This window comes from Scardinius erythrophthalmus (genome assembly GCF_964197995.2).
Source record: "Scardinius erythrophthalmus genome assembly, chromosome: 23".
Lineage (NCBI taxonomy): Eukaryota > Metazoa > Chordata > Actinopteri > Cypriniformes > Leuciscidae > Scardinius > Scardinius erythrophthalmus.
Window position 1 is genome coordinate 23183403 of NC_138243.1, and position 18170 is coordinate 23201572.

General features: G+C 37.1%; 1 protein-coding gene across 2 annotated transcripts; it reads left to right on the top strand.

Annotated features, from left to right (window-relative positions):
- Positions 1 to 336: 336 nt before the first annotated feature.
- Positions 337 to 16974, top strand: LOC308683391 (F-BAR and double SH3 domains protein 2). 2 transcript variants are annotated; one of them, XR_014029251.1, is made up of 20 exons: positions 337 to 442; positions 1108 to 1205; positions 1325 to 1370; positions 5336 to 5412; positions 5506 to 5650; positions 5730 to 5863; positions 6044 to 6098; positions 6294 to 6422; positions 6650 to 6772; positions 7430 to 7525; positions 8425 to 8541; positions 10614 to 10712; positions 10988 to 11140; positions 11229 to 11351; positions 11447 to 11530; positions 12428 to 12620; positions 12721 to 12944; positions 13043 to 13193; positions 15403 to 15520; positions 15600 to 15621. XR_014029251.1 is itself a non-coding variant. In XM_081353860.1 (20 exons), exons 1-20 carry the CDS (start codon positions 422 to 424, stop codon positions 15681 to 15683), a joined length of 2214 nt encoding a protein of 737 aa, XP_081209986.1. In that variant the 5' UTR covers positions 337 to 421; the 3' UTR covers positions 15684 to 16974. The 2 variants fall into 2 exon arrangements, 1 of the variants encoding a protein (XP_081209986.1); XM_081353860.1 differs by having other exon boundaries at positions 15459 to 15520; positions 15600 to 16974.
- Positions 16975 to 18170: the final 1196 nt, after the last annotated feature.

Sequence of the window (18170 nt, forward strand, 5' to 3'; positions counted from 1 at the left end):
ACCTGTCCACATCTAGAATCTATACACATTTATCAACACAGCCTCATATTCTAACGGAAACATAGCCTATATCAACAACACACATTCATAAACGCACAACAGTACATAGTTACACACATAAACATGTTTTTCATGAACGCCTTGATAACATGTTTTATTATTATGTTCGGTCACTGGAGGCCGCTGTTCTTCTTCCTTCTGCTCCACTGACTGAAGTTCTCACAAGAGTTTACTTCATTTCTCAGCTGTGTTTTTATGTGAGCGGTTCAACGGAGGGGTCTAGAAGCATTTCAATGCTCCTTTCTCTTTCTTTCTGCCATTTAAATAGAATATTCGGCACTGCATTGCCCCGTCCCGCAGATGTGTTTGGTTTTCGTGGGTGAATTTCCAACAGTTTTGTCCTGTAGATCCAGATCCAGACATGCAACCTCCTCCAAGAAAGGTGAGTCGAACTGTTCTTTAATTGATAAGATTTTTTTGTTGTCATGTCCGTATTAATGAACTAGATAGATAGATAGATAGATAGATAGATAGATAGATAGATAGATAGATAGATAGATAGATAGATAGATAGATAGATAGATAGACAGACAGATATATAGATATATCATATATCCATAGATAGACAGACAGATAGATAGATATATAATAGATAGATAGACAGACAATAGATAGATAGACAGACAGATAGATAGATAGATGGAAAAACATACAGATAATGAATAGATAGATAGACAGACAGACAGACAGATATATAGTAGATTTACAGACAGACAGATGATAGATAGATAGATAGACAGACAGACAGACATATAGTAGATTTACAGAAAGACAGATGATAGATAGATAGATAGACAGACAGACAGACAGACATATAGTAGATTTACAGAAAGACAGATGATAGATAGATAGATAGACAGACAGACAGACAGACAGACAGACAGACAGACAGATAATTGATAGATAGATAATAGATGGATATATAGTAGATAGATAGATAGAAAGAAACACATGATGTTTATGTTTACGCTGTCGAGGATGCCAGACACATTGGTGTGATCGGTGTCAGAGTTGCTTCTCCAGAGGTTGTCATTGTGTGTGTTGCAGATAAAAGTCACACAAGAGGTGAAACACACTCACACTGAGCAGCTGAACAGACTCCAGCTCAAACACCAGACAGACTTGGACTTCCTGGAGGATCTGAGGTCATTCAACTTTGATTAACCTTTTACATTGCTATGTAAATGTCTATCAATCTATTTTCTGTCTATTTGTTGGTATGTTAGTGCTGAACTGTTTGACTGTGTGTGTGTGTCATCCTCAGGACTTACAGCCAGAAGAAAGCACTAATAGAGAAAGATTACTCACAGGTGAGTTGTGGCCACCATGTTCAATTAGGCTACATGAGTTCATAATTTACATTGCATTTAGTTTTGATAATGTATGGTGATTTGTGTTCTGAGAAAAAGAAAAAAAAAACATATTATAAAATATCATTCAGCTTAGATTTTTTGGTCAGAATAATAAAAAAATGTGTCTGCCTCTGATGTAAACAAGCACTAATGTTTTATGTGTGCATTTGTTTTTGTAGAGAAGCACATTTCGTGACTCAGTGGAAAAAACTGTGGTTGTTAACGATTTGCAGGTGGTCGTGTTTTTACCAGTTGCGTTCTGGTTCAAATCTGCTTTTGTTGTCTCTTTCTGTTACATTGCTGAGAAGATCTACATGACATCAGTTATGGGACACTGCATTGTGATCTCTGATTTCTGCTGATCTCAACATTATCTCACTCTATGGGCTCTATCATACACCTGGCGCAATGCAGCGCCAGGCGAGTGTTTTTTGCTAGTTTCAGCCTGACGCAGTTATCATTTTCACGCCCTGTGCCACGTTGTTTAAATAGCAAATGCATGTGCGCCCATGGACATGCTGGTCTGAAAACGAGGTGTGTTCAGGTTCATTGCTGGCGCGTTGATATTTTGAGGCAACTGAAATAGACTGCGCCATTGATCAACAAAAACCTGGTCTAAAGTCAATGGCGCAATTTTTTTTTTGTTATTTAAAGGGCGCATTAGTAATATGAGCCTATAGGCGGGTGCACAACGCGCATACACTCTGCTTATTACACACACTGGGTTATTACGCAGCAGCACACAAACATGCCAAATATTAAAAATAAAAGGACTACTATGTAAAAGATTATTATCGTGTGCATAAAGATATGGTGGAATCCGGCTTGTCCCAAAGATGGTCTGCTTGCGCGCTTTAACCTCGCGCACTAGCAGATCCGTTTGCACTCTGGAGACGCGTTCGGTCTTTCCACTATCAAATTCCGTCATGTAAATAGCGAATCCGCCATGGCGTGACCGCAACTGCCATTTAAAGGGAATGGGAGATGAGACTCTGATTGGTTTATTGCACATTTCGCCCAAAACACACCTATTACTCATTAAGAGAATAGAGACAACCCTTTTAGACCATGCGCCGGGTGCGCCGACCATTTTCCCGTCGTTAAACTAGTAAAAGTGGATTTGGACACGCCCTAAGTACACTTGCACCGTGCGCTTTAGACCATGCGCTTAGATTGTTAAAATATGGCCCTATGAGTATGATTTCATATACTTGGGATGTACATCAGGATGTTATTTTTTCCTTTTACTCCCTTAAACCACAAAATTGAAGTTAAAAAAAGTTTTGACTTCCAATGTACAAATTATACAACTTACACTATAATTCACAAGTTCAGGGTCTGTAATTTTTTAACAGTTTAATTCACCAAGGAAGTATTAAATTGATTGAAAGTGACAATAAATACATTTATAATGTTAAAAAAGATTTCTATTTCAAATAAAAGTTTTTCATTTTAACTTTCTATTTATCATAGAATCCTGAAAAAATTAAATCACTGTTTCCACAATAAATATTAAGCAGCATATCTGTTTTCAACATTGATAATTATAATAAATGTTTCTTGAGCACCAAATCATCATATTAGAATAATTTCTGAAGGATCATATGACACTGAAGACTGGAGTAATGATGATGAAAATATATGCAAATACATAACAGTTATTTTAAATTTTAAAACTATTTTACAGTTTTTACCTAATTTTTATCAAATAAATGCAGTCTTAGTCAGCATAAGGGAGATCTTTCAAAAACATAAAAAAAATGACCGACCCTAAACTTTTAAACTGTAGTGTATAGTGCATAAACAGATTTACTCACAAAGTGTTTATATTTACAGCCTGACATGTTGATCATCTTCATCATGATACTATAAGATCTGTGTGATCATTTGGTGAATAGGAGCCCAGCTGTCTGAATGACGCTCTGTGCGTGTGTGTGTGTGCGTGAGAGATTCTTTACTGTTGGTTCTGAAGCTTGTGCACCTGCAGGGCTGCTGCGTGCTGATTGGCTCATGAACACAGGAATCTCTCTCTTCCTCAGGGTCTCTTCCTGAGTGGACTCATCAGAGCTGGCAGCTCATAGGGTTAGGTTGACAATGCCAGCTTGTGGTCTGAGGGCCAGGAAGCGAATCCTCTGCGTTTTGAGGGGATGCTGGTCACTCTCTGGCCTTCGTAGAACTTGTTATGGTTCAGTCATTTCAGTTTGTTGAAGTTTAGCTATATTCTGTTGGAATTATCATCAGTAGTGGTGAAGTAATGAAAGGAGCCTTGGTAGACAAAAACTGCTGTTTGGTTTTCTTTTTTTTTGTGCTGATATTTTGCCATGTTTTTGTGACTTTTGGAGAATACAGTGACATTCGCTTGACTTGAGGATGGAAAGTGAGTGGTAATTTCTCCTTTCTTCTGTTTCACAAGCAGCCAGTTATTCACTCACTTGTAAACCTACACATGGGCACAGTTTGTACCGCTGTCTGGCATTTAAGTATCAAGCAGACAGGCAGAAATACCCATGTGGGTTTTGCTTTTACAGATCGTCCTCCGTGTTTTCCACATTTGCACTGATCTGGAGTGACAGGATAAATTAATATTTCTACTTTAAGGCGTCTGTTTTATTTTGTGGTGACTCTTGAAGTTGAGTTTTTAAAATGCTATTTAGAGGTTCTGAATCTAAACTGTCATAAACATTTAATAAAATTATGTTAAAGCGTAGTTTTCTTGTTTGTTTAAAAGGCACTTAAAGGAATAATTCACCCAAAAATGAAAATGTTGTCATCATGTAATGATTTTGTCATTACATACAGGTTTGGAACAACTTGAAGGGTGAGTAAATGATGACAAAATTTTAATTTTTCGGTGAACTACCCCTTTAATATTCAGTAATCTTATCAACTTGACTGCATTGACACTACACTGAGAACAAAACTTGGACTAAATTGAGCTGGACAATTTCAATTGTCTTCTGTAGATTTGCTTTATAGTTGAATCAATGTCCCTGACATCACATCACAGCAATAGAAAACCATAACCATCCAATCATAACCAACAAAATCAAGTCCCGCCGGCCGCCCAACATCTTTTCTTGTTCGAGAAGCCGTTTCACTCAGATATACGTCACAATAAGAAAGAAAAGACTATCGTAACTTCTGTTTCATGCCGACTTACGCTTGTTTCATAATTTGATGAACTTTGAACTATCATTGAACTAGATTAGATTAGATTAGATTGTTTATTTAGCCACACGACAATGCCGGTGGAATTTGTTTTCGGTACAGTATGTTTAAGCTCTACATCATCATACATTACAAACAACAAATAGACAATATACTTCACAACATGTAACAATACAATACAGTGGTTAAATGACCATGTGTAGTGTATGAGAGGACCAACTAAACTAAAGAGAGGAGTTCAGAGTCCTGATGGCTATGGGGAAAAAGCTGTTTGTGAAGCGTTTGGTTTTGGTAGAGAGTGACCTGTAGCGTCTCCCTGAGGGAAGGAGCTGAAAGAGGTGGTTCGCTGGATGTGAGGGGTCGGAGATGATTTTCTTTGCTCGCTTTACAGTCCGGTGTGTATAGAGGGAATCGACTGAAGGCAGTGGTGAACTAAAAACTGAATCAACACTAAACTGACTTGATCTGAATAATTATACTATTATCTTCTGTAGAGCGGCTTTTTAGTTGAATTGATTTCGCTTCATGACTAATGAACTTTGTAACGTTGACATTGTCATTGAACTAAATTTAATCAATACGGAACTAACCTGTGATTAAAAAAATGTGCTTTACTGCTGAAATTGTATTTGTTCATAACTGAAGAACTTTGCAACATTAATACTGTAATTTTCTTGTCCATTACTGTGAAGCTGCCTTGAAAGAATCAGTATTGCACAAAGCACTATATATATAAATGTTACTTGACCTTGCAGGCTCTGCAAAAGCTTGCCTCGCAGTACTTGAAGCGAGAGTGGAATGGAGCCCCATCAGAGGAGCCGAGAGACTCCAGGTAAAAGGAGAGATCTTTTCAATCAGACTGATTGTCAACTGCATTGTCCATTTGTCTTCATCATTAAACAGATGTCTGTGAATATGCGTACAGAAATGTTTGGGCCGTATGGAGGTCTTACTTGGAGGGTGTGACGAAAGTGAGCCAGTCTCGTATCAACGGATGTGAGAACTATAGGAGCCAGATCTCAGATCCTGTGAAGACGTTCAGAGCGCAGAAGGACCTGCAGCTGAAGAGGGTGAACACATTAACAGATACACTGCACTAAAGCGTCAGAGTGGCAGTTTTTGAAAGTGTTTATTCATCTGTCCTCTCAGTGCTGCGAACATCTGGCGAGAGCTCAGGCCGATCTGCAGGTCACCATCAGAGACCTGGAAAAGAGCAGGAAGGCCTACCAGGAGGCGGAACAAACAGCGCAGACTGTGAGAGAGAAAGCTGATATGGAGGCCAAGTACGTTCGCTGACCTGTCACATGTGAAGGAAGAGACATCAGCTGTCTACAGAACCGGGCATAGGGTTATCATGGTTTTCAGTTTTAAATGAAGATTCATCATTTTTTGCTGTTTTTCCTCACCCTCGCTTCTTTTCCTCTGGTGTTTTCCCTTCTTCTTGTTGGCTCATGCAACACAAGGTCAAAGCTCAGCCTGTTTCAGTCACGCTCCAGTTTGAAGAGGGCGAGTGTGAAGGTAATTAGCACAGTATATCAGTCCCATAATGGTTAGTGGTCTATACTGGATATTTAATAGTGCATGCTCTTTTGTCCTATTTTTACATATGGATTACATTTGCCATCATCTAACACTCAATTAAACTTATGTTGTAAAATTTCCTAATAAATCATGGTGACTGAGAGTCATATGAACATTTCCTGTTGATTTCAGCTGAAAGCAAAGAAGAACGAATGGAAGTGCAAAGCCACGCAAGCAAGGAATGATTACTTGCTGACACTGTCAGCCACTAACGCTCATCAGGACCGCTATTATGAGACAGATCTGATCAGCTGCATCACGGTGAGGATAGATGTTTTCATCAGTTTTTGGCCTATTCATTTTTTATTTAGCATAATCTTTTGTGTGTATTTTAATTTATATATATGGCTTTATAACCTGCCGAATAGCCATTTTGGCAGGTTGAATTTTATAATTCTTATAATTCGCTATATATATTCGATACTGTATATATCACAACCTAAAATTCAGCTGAAAGTAAAACTATTGTTCCTTGTTTTTGAGTCCAGGTTCTAGATGGCAGTTTCTGCGACCACGTACAGAGTTTTCTCATTTCACTGTGTCAGATGGAGCTTGAGACGTCTCAAAGCATTCAGGACACTTTCCAGTGCCTGCTGGAGACGACCAGTGGGGTGAGTTACACACACACACATTTGAGCATATACTGGTACTGAAAAGCACACATGAACCACAGTGGCTGAATGTAGAGCAGGTAATATGATCTGCCGCTGGAGGGTTATTATTGGATCAAATCCCAGCTCAAGCATTTAATGCTGACCTTAAAGAGAAAAATGTACCTGCTTTACAGAGTTTGCAGTGGTTAAGGAATGTGATCTTTATGTTATGTTATCTTTTTTTAAAGATGTATTGATGTTTCAAGTTGGCTGTAACTGGGTAGAACATTAAAAAGGTTGAGATTAGAAATACAGAATGACTGTTCATTATTATAAACGTGTAATTTGAAGAAAATCAGCTCATTTTCAACAGTGTGACTGCCTTCGGTATGTGTCATTAGGTCTTTTGTGTTGTTGTAATTCGATGATTCTCACAGTGTTTCCATTCAGTTTTGAGAGTCAGGTTTAATGTCTCTATCTAGCATCAGGTTACAGCAACACACACACACTCACACAGACACAGACACATACTGATCATGAATTACCTGTTCTGGTCTGTTGTTCCTCCTCTGTTAACTGTGCTATTCTTGTTAATGTGACATTTTGACTTTAGTCTACATTGGTTTACATTAGTTAAATTGTCCCTGTGTGTGTGTGTGTTTGGCCCCTCTGTAGGTGACACAGGATATCCACCAACAGATTTTCATTCAGGACAACCCAGTGTTTCAGAAAGCCGCCTCCTTCCAGTACCAGCCCTGTGAAAATGATTCGGTAAGTTGCATTCAACTAAATAATATGCGAAAGATATGGTTTTCGATGTTTATTTAACACTCACTTAAAGTTAATAATTAAAAACACTAATAATTTAATAAAACTTTAAAACGTTATTCAAAATAAATGTAATACTGTACATTACAAGTGCTCTAATGAAGGCCGAATGTGTTCCTCCATGACTGCGCAGCTGTTTTTCAGATGTGCAACAGCGCCCCCTGCTGCCCGCACGTCATCTCGCCCCTCACCACCCCAGCATAGTGGTCCGTTTGTTCGCTAACCCTCTTTTTGTTTGCAAGTCTAACAAGCATTAGTCTGTTCCTAAAGAAAACATTAGAGATGCAGCCCTGAGCGCTGGTGGGGCGGAAAGATCAGGGAAAAACGGGCGTCAGTGCAGGCAGGAAGCAGCATGGTCTGTGAAAAGAGGGCATTGAGAAGTGAACCTGCCCTACCTCTTGCACCCCTAACAAACACCTCCCATTCCCCCCTTCCTAAAATTAAAAAATTAAAAATGAGTACAAATGCATTTATTTTATTTACATAAAAAATAATGGGAATTATTTAGAAATTGTTTTATCCCGTTCAGTGGATTTTATAAATATGAGTAGCATGCTGTACCATCCACGTATGCATGCATTTTGTCAAGAAGCTGTCGTGATATTTCGTTTCTGGGGAACAGGAGCTGCTCTGTAAAGCAGCATCTGGAAGGATCATTCTTCAAGAGCTTACATCACTTGAACATTTAGTCTGTCAATATTTACTGTCTCGTGAAGCAAAGATTTGTTCATCTGATTTTGGAGATTGATGTTGTTCCAAGTTGTGCTGTGACTTTAATGCATGCTCTAAGAAGTTATCAAGGTTTTATGTGCAGAAAACACTCTCTCTTTTTCTCTCTTCAGGTCAGCGAACTGTTGAAGGAGAGTGGCACGGCTGAAGAACACAGTCTGAATAAGGAAGCGCGGAAATGGGCCACACGTGTGGCCAGAGAACACAAGAGCATCATTCTCACACAGCGGGTGAGGGGTCACTGAAACAATATGATTGTGATTAGTGATATTAAAAATAAATATATTTACTATATATTTATTTCTATTTATATATTTTTCTATTTATTTATTGTATATATTTGTTTCTTTTTCATTTATATATTTAGGGTTGCACTAAAAAGTGTCATTAAAATTAATATAAAATATTATTCATATATTTTATGAAAATAAAGTAAATTATTCATTCATCTAATCTAAAATGTTTTGTCTAAATGGCCAATATAAAAATAAATACAAACGAATAATATATTGTTTTATTAAAATTAATAAAAGTAATTATGTTATGTAATCTAAAATATTTTTTTCTAAATGGTGCGGAATAACAAATTTAAGAGTCTATTTCAGATATGCTTCCTCACATAAACATCACGGTGAAGAATACTGATTTTAGCATTTGAGGTTTTAATTTAGATTCCAATATAAACTGAGAAAGTTTAGCAGCTGTTATGATGATTATATCAAGAGATTCCTGCCAGTCCTGTTCTCTAAATGAGTCAATTGCTGAGACTCTCACCCTTTGTCTTTATGCATTTCCTGACCATTAAGCTCAATGTACAGCTGTGCTTTTGTTTCTGTGATAATGTTAATGTATGGGCGATCTAGTCAGGCTGATTGGTTCACTGTTATGCTGATGAGATCAGAGCTGCGGAAATTCTGGTAACGAGCTGATGCCTTTATTGTATTTGCATACTTTGTAAAGGGAAGGTCTCCACCTCCAAAAGATCCTCCTAAACTGCCTATAAGACACCATGTAAAGTTACTTTAGATTAGACTGTTGGAAGAACTGCAGCAACGCAAAGCGAAGTTCTCAATAAAGAATAACTTCTGTTTGAACGCGATCCCAACGTCTCCTGGTCTTCGATTCTGAGTTTCCTACAATGGCCAATATTAAAAACATATAACATATATTATTTAAATTAATAATGCTATTATCTAATCTAAAATCTGTCTAAATTTTGTCTAAATAAAAATAAAACAATAACTAAATGTAATAAAATATAAAGTAAATTAAAATAATATCAAATCTATTTAGTCTAAGTCAAAAATAACAACGTTCAATCAAATATTATAAAATAATAATATAAAAATGGTTTTGTCTAAATAAACAAAAAAACTAAAACATTAAAATCTTAAAGGAGAACTCCGGTCAATTTTAACATTGAGCTCATTTTTTTGTAAATTTGGAGTGCTGTCAGTACAGAGAACAACGACAAAAATTGGTGTTGCCTACACCGTGTTATCCTAAAATTTGCACCCTGTTGACTTCAATGGGGCAAGTTTTAAACCTGCTTTTAGCCTCTTAACATCCTTGATGTGTCTCTTAACATCCTTGAAGTGCACAGCCAATGTGAGTGATTCCTTCAGAGTGATCACGGGTGAATCTCACTGCAGTAGATGTGAAAGATATGGATAAAAATGATGTTATTTCAGCCAGCGCACATACCTGTATTTACATCCTGTTTTCGGCCGAAGTCCATAGTAATCGATTGTCGAGTTCACGCACTTGATCATAGGTAACTAAACCTATGCTTGTGAACTCGACAATCGATTACTATGGACTTCGACCGAAAACAGGATGTAAATACAGGTATGTGCGCTGGCTGAAATAACATCATTTTTATCCATATCTTTCACATCTACTGCAGTGAGATTCACCCGTGATCACTCTGAAGGAATCACTCACATTGGCTGTGCACTTCAAGGATGTTAAGAGACACATCAAGGATGTTAAGAGGCTAAAAGCAGGTTTAAAACTTGCCCCATTGAAGTCAACAGGGTGCAAATTTTAAAAAGAGGATAACATGGTGTAGGCAACACAGATTTTTGTCGTTGTTCTCTGTATTGACAGCACTCCAAATTTACAAAAAAAATTAGCTCAATGTTAAAATTGACCGGAGTTCTCCTTTAATTTAATTTTTAATAATAATTCAATTTTGTTTCAATAAAAAAATAAATAAAAACAATGTCAATAGTGCTGCAAGTGAATTAAGGCATTACAACATTGCAACAATGTACAGTAATGTACAGATTTTTTTTTTTAGACACTGTCGGAGTATGAAGAGTCGCACCAACAGGACCAGAATAACAACGAGCTGGAACTGAAAATGGACGATGCAAGAGAATGCATTCGGAAATCAGAGGTGAAGAGGTTTTTTTCTGTGTTTGTACAGTATAAAACTCCAGATCATAAGCTGTCTGTCACCTCTGGGAGAAATGTAGAAAATATTGGCTCAATGGCGTCACACTCCCTCTGCTGGTCCCTACTCGTTATTTCGGTTATTAAAAGAAGCTGCACATTTGGTCAATGGTATGAAACAGTACCATTTATTGTATCAAGAGTTGTTGGAATAGTTGTGCATAAACAATATGTAATAGAACAGGAAGTGGGTAGATAATGAGTCCACTCTTCCTGTAGACGGTGAAACAGAAGGCGGAGGCGCGTCTGAACCTCCTCAGAGACGTGGGTGTAGCTGTAGACGTCTGGCTGAAGAGTGCCATGAACCAAGTGTTGGAGGAACTGGAGAACGAGAGATGGGCGGCCCTCAATGCCCACGATGCTTCATTCTCTGTAAGTCTCAATCGCTCACAGTCAAGGCCCGATTCACGTGGACCCCTATAACATTTTATAATCATGTTTTTACGACAAATGTCTTCAGCACTCTGTAGATTTGGACAGAGAGGATGATGAGGACACAGAGACGTTGGACGACAGCAGTTCCAGTCCCTCCAGCACTCACAGGAACTACCCGCTCACCTGCTCTGTGCTGTACTCGTATCAGGTACATACCTTACCTGGTCAAGCCTGACATTCACCTGGATTTCAGGGTTCTATGCATGCATTTGTGATGTCATTTCCTGTGCTTTACTTCCACAGGCATCCCAGCCTGATGAGCTCACCATCCAGGAACAGGAAATACTGGAGCTTATTGATGATGGAGACATGGAGGACTGGGTCAAGGTACACGCACACCCACTCAACTACATCATATGATTCCCTTGCCATGCTCTTCCCTAGAATATAAATGCATATATTTGTTTATTTATTAATTATATATTTTCATATATACAGACCTGTTTATACTGTGTGAGGAAAATATTTACAAAATTATAATACAAATTATATTTAATAAAATATAACGCATTAAATTAATCAAAAGTGACAGTAAAGACACTTATAATGTTGCAAAAATATTTTTTATTTCAAATAAACTTTTAATAAACATTCAAGCCACTGTTTTTTAACATTGATTATAATAATAAATGTTTCTTGAGCAGCAAATCAGAATATTATAATGATTTCTGAAGGATCATGTGACACTGAAGACTGGAGTAACGATGCTGAAAATACAGCTTTGCCATCACAGGAATAAATTACATTTAAAAATGCATTAAAATAGAAATTAAAATGTAACAATATTTCTGTTTTTACAGTATTTTGATCAAATAAACGCAGCCTTTGTGAGACTTCTTTCAGAAACATCTTACAAAATCTTATTGACTCTAAACATTTGTATAGTATTGTGTAATATATATATATGTGTTTATATATATAATTAGTGTATATAAAAGTTTCATCAGTTTTGAGAATTTGCTTAGTAAAATATTGAAACTATTTTAAATGGTATTTTTAAAATTATATTTAGATTTACATTTTTTCTTTAAATAAATATATTCACAAACTATGTACATATTTGGATTTTATTTCATTATGTTAACTAAATTGTGCATTATCTTTTTTATGTCTCAAATTTTCCACAGGCATCCCTAGCATCCCTTAGTTTGTAAACAGCTGAACTAGATGCCGCTTTAATAAATATGTTGGCATTTATTGGACAAGTTTTTTGTTGTTTTTTAGGCAAGGAACCAAACAGGGCAGGTGGGATACGTGCCGGAGAAATACCTGCAGCTTCCGACCTCCAACTCTCTACTAAGCATGATCCAGTCTCTCTCCAGCATTGACGCCCAATCACACACCTCCAGCACTTCTGCAGAACAAGAGCCAGAAATCGAGACACTCACCCAGAGCAGCCCGAACAGTCCCGCCAGCGGTGAGACCACCCGCTATAGCATTATATCTGATATAATACACGTATAGTATTAAACCTTGCTAATAACAAACATGTTCTGCCCTCTTCCTCTTTTGCACAGCCATAAATCTAGCCAGGGCTCTGTATGCCTATGAGGCTCAGACAGAGGACGAGTTGTCCTTCCCCGAGGGAGCTGTTATTTGCATTCTCAGCAAACACAACCAGGAAGATGATGGGTTCTGGGAGGGCGAGTTCAACGGCGCAATGGGCGTCTTTCCCGCAGTATTAGTGGAGGATCTGTGCGGACCGGAGGGTGCACAAACACACAAGAGCATGAACGTTCAGGTTCATACAAATGCTACTGGGAAACACAGGCCTCATTGAAAAAGTTTCTGTTCATGTTTATAGTACATGTTTTTGTAATAGCTGTTTCTTACCACCAGGTGTCTCTGTCAGTTCTGGATCAAGCGGCTTGTCCACACGCTGCGTTGTCATGCCGTAGCAGTCCAGAGTCCATCTCACTTCCTTCATTAACGGGCACACTCCCTTTAAATGGCCATCAAACCCCAGAACCCCCCAAAATCTCGAGCCACAGTAAGACACAGAGCACCACGGCAGACCCTAAGGCTTTATAGTAAACCTCACACATGACTGTTAACGTTTTAGTGACGTTCAATCTCACAACCTGATTGTCCATCTTAAAAATGTTGAATAAAAAACTTTTTGTAAGTAGGCCTACCAGTGTTATTTTAGTATATAATATTATATAAGTATTATTATAGTATAATATTATATAAATACTATTATACTATAATATTATAGTATTTTTATATTATTAATAAATTAATATTTGAGTATATTTGTTATGTTATTAATATATTGTTTCATTTTTAATTTTAGTTTTAGTCATTTATGTGCTTTTGTATTTTTTTTTTCTAGTTTTCATTTTGTTTGTTTTAGTCATTTTAGTACTCAGACTTTTATTTCATTCAGTTAGCTGCCAAGGTCACATTTTTAATTTTTAATTAGAAAATTTGAAATGTGTGTTTTTTTTAAAGTTTAAAGTTTTATTTTATTTCTGGTTTATTTCAAGTAACATTTTTAATAAGTTATGATAAAATGATTTCTAAAAAGTTTCTATTAGTTAACAGTAGCAAAACTGAGGTCCAGGATTATTATTATTATACTAAAATCATTTTAAAAAATAGTTTCTTGAAATAAAATAAACATTAACTGACGTAAAATAAAGTATAAAAACTTAGACTTACTTTATTTCAGCTAGTTGCTAAAGCAACATTTCTCATTTTCATTTTAGTTTAATTTGATGTACTAAAGTAACTAAAACTGAAATAAAAATCAGTAATAACTATACAGGTATTTAAAAACCTAAATCTAATAAAAATGACAAAACCACACATCCAAATTACTAAACCTTTTACTAACATTTTAAAAAGGGGAATATAAAAATAAAATATTCATAAAAACTATACAGAGGTGTCAAAGTATTCACTTTCATTACTCAGGTATAGATACTAAGGTTTAAAAAGACTTCTGTAGAAGTTGAAGTATCAACTCAAGCTTTTTACTCAGGTAAAAGTGTAAAAGTACTGGTTTCAAAACTACTTAAAGTATAAAAGTAAAAGTAATGTAAGGAAAAAAATGCCATTAAGGACAAAAGCTTAGGCCGCGCCACAGGGGCCTATAGTGCACTACCCCACCTCCTCAAAAAAAACTTTTTCTAAAGGCCATAATGACTATAATGTTATATTAAAGGTGGTATCAGTGATTTCAGGCCCAAAAATATTTTTATCACATTCATCTAATCTTTCCTAACGATCCGCTAGCTGCTCACCCCATAAGCATGCCGTCAAAAAAACGCGTCTCTGTAGGCAGCCTAGGCTCTGAGATCTGCACACAAAAACAAATGGTTTAGCCAAACACTCAAAACCAAAACAACAGGGGGAGGGTGTTGTGAGGTTTTGAGCCAGCTTTTTCTTCAGCTCTGACTTCGCGCGCAGCCGTGCACGAGCACAAAACCTCACAACACCCTCCCCCTGTCGGTGATTGGTTGGAACACTATTTGTTTTGGTTTTGAGTGTTTGGCTAAACCATTTGTTTTTGTGTGCAGATCTCAGAGCCTAGGCTGCCTACAGAGACGCGTTTTTTTGCCGGCATGCTTATGGGGCGGGCAGCTAGCGGATCGTTAGGTAGATTAGATAAATGTGATAAAAATATTTTTGGGCCTGAAATCACTGATACCACCTTTAAAACGTTAATGTTGAAAAATTTGGGATGCACTAGGCTACCTGTTTCAGTCGCATATATAACCATTGAAAATGAAAATTCATTAAAGAACCATATAGCCTATGTGTACTACTGAACATTAACATGTGTTTCATGGAGCGGAAGATAAGATGACTAGTTGCCTGTAAGTATTGTAATGGTGCAAAAAGTCAAACTTCAGAGGCATGTTATCAATAACCTTTATTGGAATGTAAAAGTACATCCAAGCTTAGCTACAGGAATCTGTGAGAACAATGTTTTTTTGAACGATGACAGGCCGGAATGAAAACAAGCCGAAATGAAATGGGTGTAACGAGGCTATTTTTAAAATGTACAGATAATTGCGTGAAAATGTTAGGAGTAGAAGTTAAAAGTCAGCTGAAAAATAATTACTCCAGTAATGTATTGATACCCAAAATTTATACTTAAGTAAGGTAACAAAGTATTTGTACATCTTTGACACTATAACAGTACCAGTGATACTAAAACAACACTGCTGAGGCCATTGTTCTGTTATTAGATTTATGCTCTTGGGAAATATCCGAATCCCAGTGATCTGTGTGGTCTCCTCCACAGGCCACGGCCACACCCCATCACCCAGATCCCCAGGAGAGGGCGGGTCAGGCACCCTGAGACCTGTGAGATCTGCACTCCTAAAGCTACGCCAGTGATGGGCACTCATATGTGGAATCTGAATGGTGTTTTTGTTTTCTGCAGGTACGAGCTGCTCCTCCTCCACCCAAACAGCAGGCGCAGGGTCAGGTGCAGAAGAGAGAAGAGGTGGAGATCACACTGGTGTGAGCACATTTTACAGGATTGACGTGACCATTCATGCTTGAATGCACCGTGTAAATTCGATCGCGCGCAGGGTGGACATTCAGGAACTTTTTAATGAAGACATGGATGCACAAGCTGACCATTATTTAATGTGGTCCCACGCTTTCTTCTTCAGTTTTTAGGGCAATTTCAAACACACGAGGCTTTACTAGAGCTGCAAAGAGACTTTAAAGGGAAAAGTGGCAATTTCAGTGTTGAGAATTTCTGTGTATGATTCCGTCCATAAACATTTTTAGGGGCATATTACAGTTTTAGCTTAAACTTTGTCAGTATTTTACTTGTCTGGTCTGTCAGCCATTATTTGAATGAATTTTGAGATATTTTTAGCTATTGTAAATTCCAGGAGGCTAAACTCAAACTGAGCACTTTAGATGTAGTTTATAATGCATTGCAGTATTTTGTTGTCATTTTCTTTCTTTATAATCTTTATAAGAGACATGTGGAGATGCTGTGAGACTTATGCATTTTAGTTTCGGTGCATTCAAGTTAAAAGAGATAGTTCACCCAAAAATGAAACTTTTGGCGTCATTTATTCACTATCAGCTTCTTCCAAACCTGTTTGACTATTTCTTCTGTGGAATTCAAAAGGGGAAACAATAGCAATCACGTGTTCATAGCCTATAATTGCGTGGGAAAGCGTCGCCGACATTTTAAAAACATTTTGTAACGTAAATGATGACAGACTCTTTTTTTTTCTGCGGCAGACTCTTCATTAAGTAAAAAATCTGGACTTTACAAATATAATTTCTCATAGTTTTGTGTCTTTCTGACCTCATGTCTCGATAGTTCTCAGTTCTAGTCAGATTTCATGTCGTTCATGATGACTGGCTGCTACGGTAAGATAAAAAGCGAAAGTGAAAAACATTTCAATCATCACATATTGTAAAATGGCGAATAAGGTAGGAAAATTGTAATTATTCTGTAACGCCGTTCACCAGAGATGGGACCAAGTCACACATGTGCAAGTCTCAAGTAAGTCTCAAGTCTTAACCTTCAAGTCTCAAGTAAGTCCCAAGTATTTTTTTCTTGGGCAAGTCAAGTCAAGTCAAGTCACAGGCTATGTCAAGTCAAGTCAAGTCAAGTCCTGTAGTAGGTCAAGTCAAGTCCAAGTCAAGTCACATTATTATTGTAATTTTACCTGCAGAATCTGATCTTAATAAAGTGTAAAGACCAGATATGGGTAACTGTCAATAAATTACAATAATTTGGAGTTGCATTGTAAATACTCATGTTCAGTAAAATACATCATGGAATCAAACAAAATTGTTACTTCATAAAATTATTTATTTTTCACTTCTGCCAACAGTGTTTAAAATGTAACAAAGTTTAATGTTGTATGTAAACTGTGTTTACAATAAGTGTATTGTGATTGTCAAAACATTTTAGTAACTAAACTGAATTGTATTCGGTTTAGTGACAACATGTTACAATGTTTACATGGTACAATTTCTGGTAAGCTACGCTTTTTTATTATTTCAATTCAATTATTGTAATCTGATTTAATATTGACTCATTTGGATAAATATTAGGTAGGCTACACAAGATAGGCATTAATTTTTCTCAAGAAAAAAACAACTCACCTAATGCTGTAAATATACAGAGAGAGATAATGCGTTTTTTATTATAATAACAACTTTATTTAATGATAAGTAAAAATATAATAAATATGTAATAGTACACATATTTAGCAAAATACTTTTTTCTAGCCAACTAACGTGCTATAGCCATATTATGGTCATCAAATGGCTTTCCTGGGGTAAATGTTATGTGACATAATTGTTCTCCAGCTGTTTTATTAAACCATTTGTTTGATTGATTGGTCGATATTATGTATGAGGAATATACATTTCGGTAAGTTGTAGGCCTACTGTATCTTTCAACATTGTTCATTCGTGTTTATTTTTAGAGATGATCGGTTCACCTGCCGCTAGGGATCTGTCGCGTCACATTTACAAGCGCCAAAACGGTATTTATTGTTTGAATTTCGTAATAAAAGTGACATAATCTGAGAGCTGAGATTTTTTTTATATCATATGTAACCTCCTCTTGCGTCGCGATTTTTCTGTGCGTGAGAAAATGAACGTGTGGCGACGTGAGAGCATGTGAAAAGTGTCGCGTGTGTCTCACGGTGAATGCGTGAGTTGGCAGCTCTGTCTGGCTATCCGCGATGTTAATGTTGCATGTCTTGCAAAGCGCTGTTCATCTTTTGCCATCTTGTGAATAATTCTTGAAGCCGAAAGCGATGACCCTCGGAGTCAGTACCCCTCCGGCTGACATGTTGATGTGATATCTGATCTGAGTGGGCGTGGTGTGCGAGGTACGAGAGGGCGCGACTGATGATAGTGTCGTGATCCAGTCATGACAACGCTATTCTCAGCCTGCGCTCCAGCTGGGTAATCAACTTTATTTTTTAAAATAATTTATATATTTTATATTCAAACTTGAAAACAT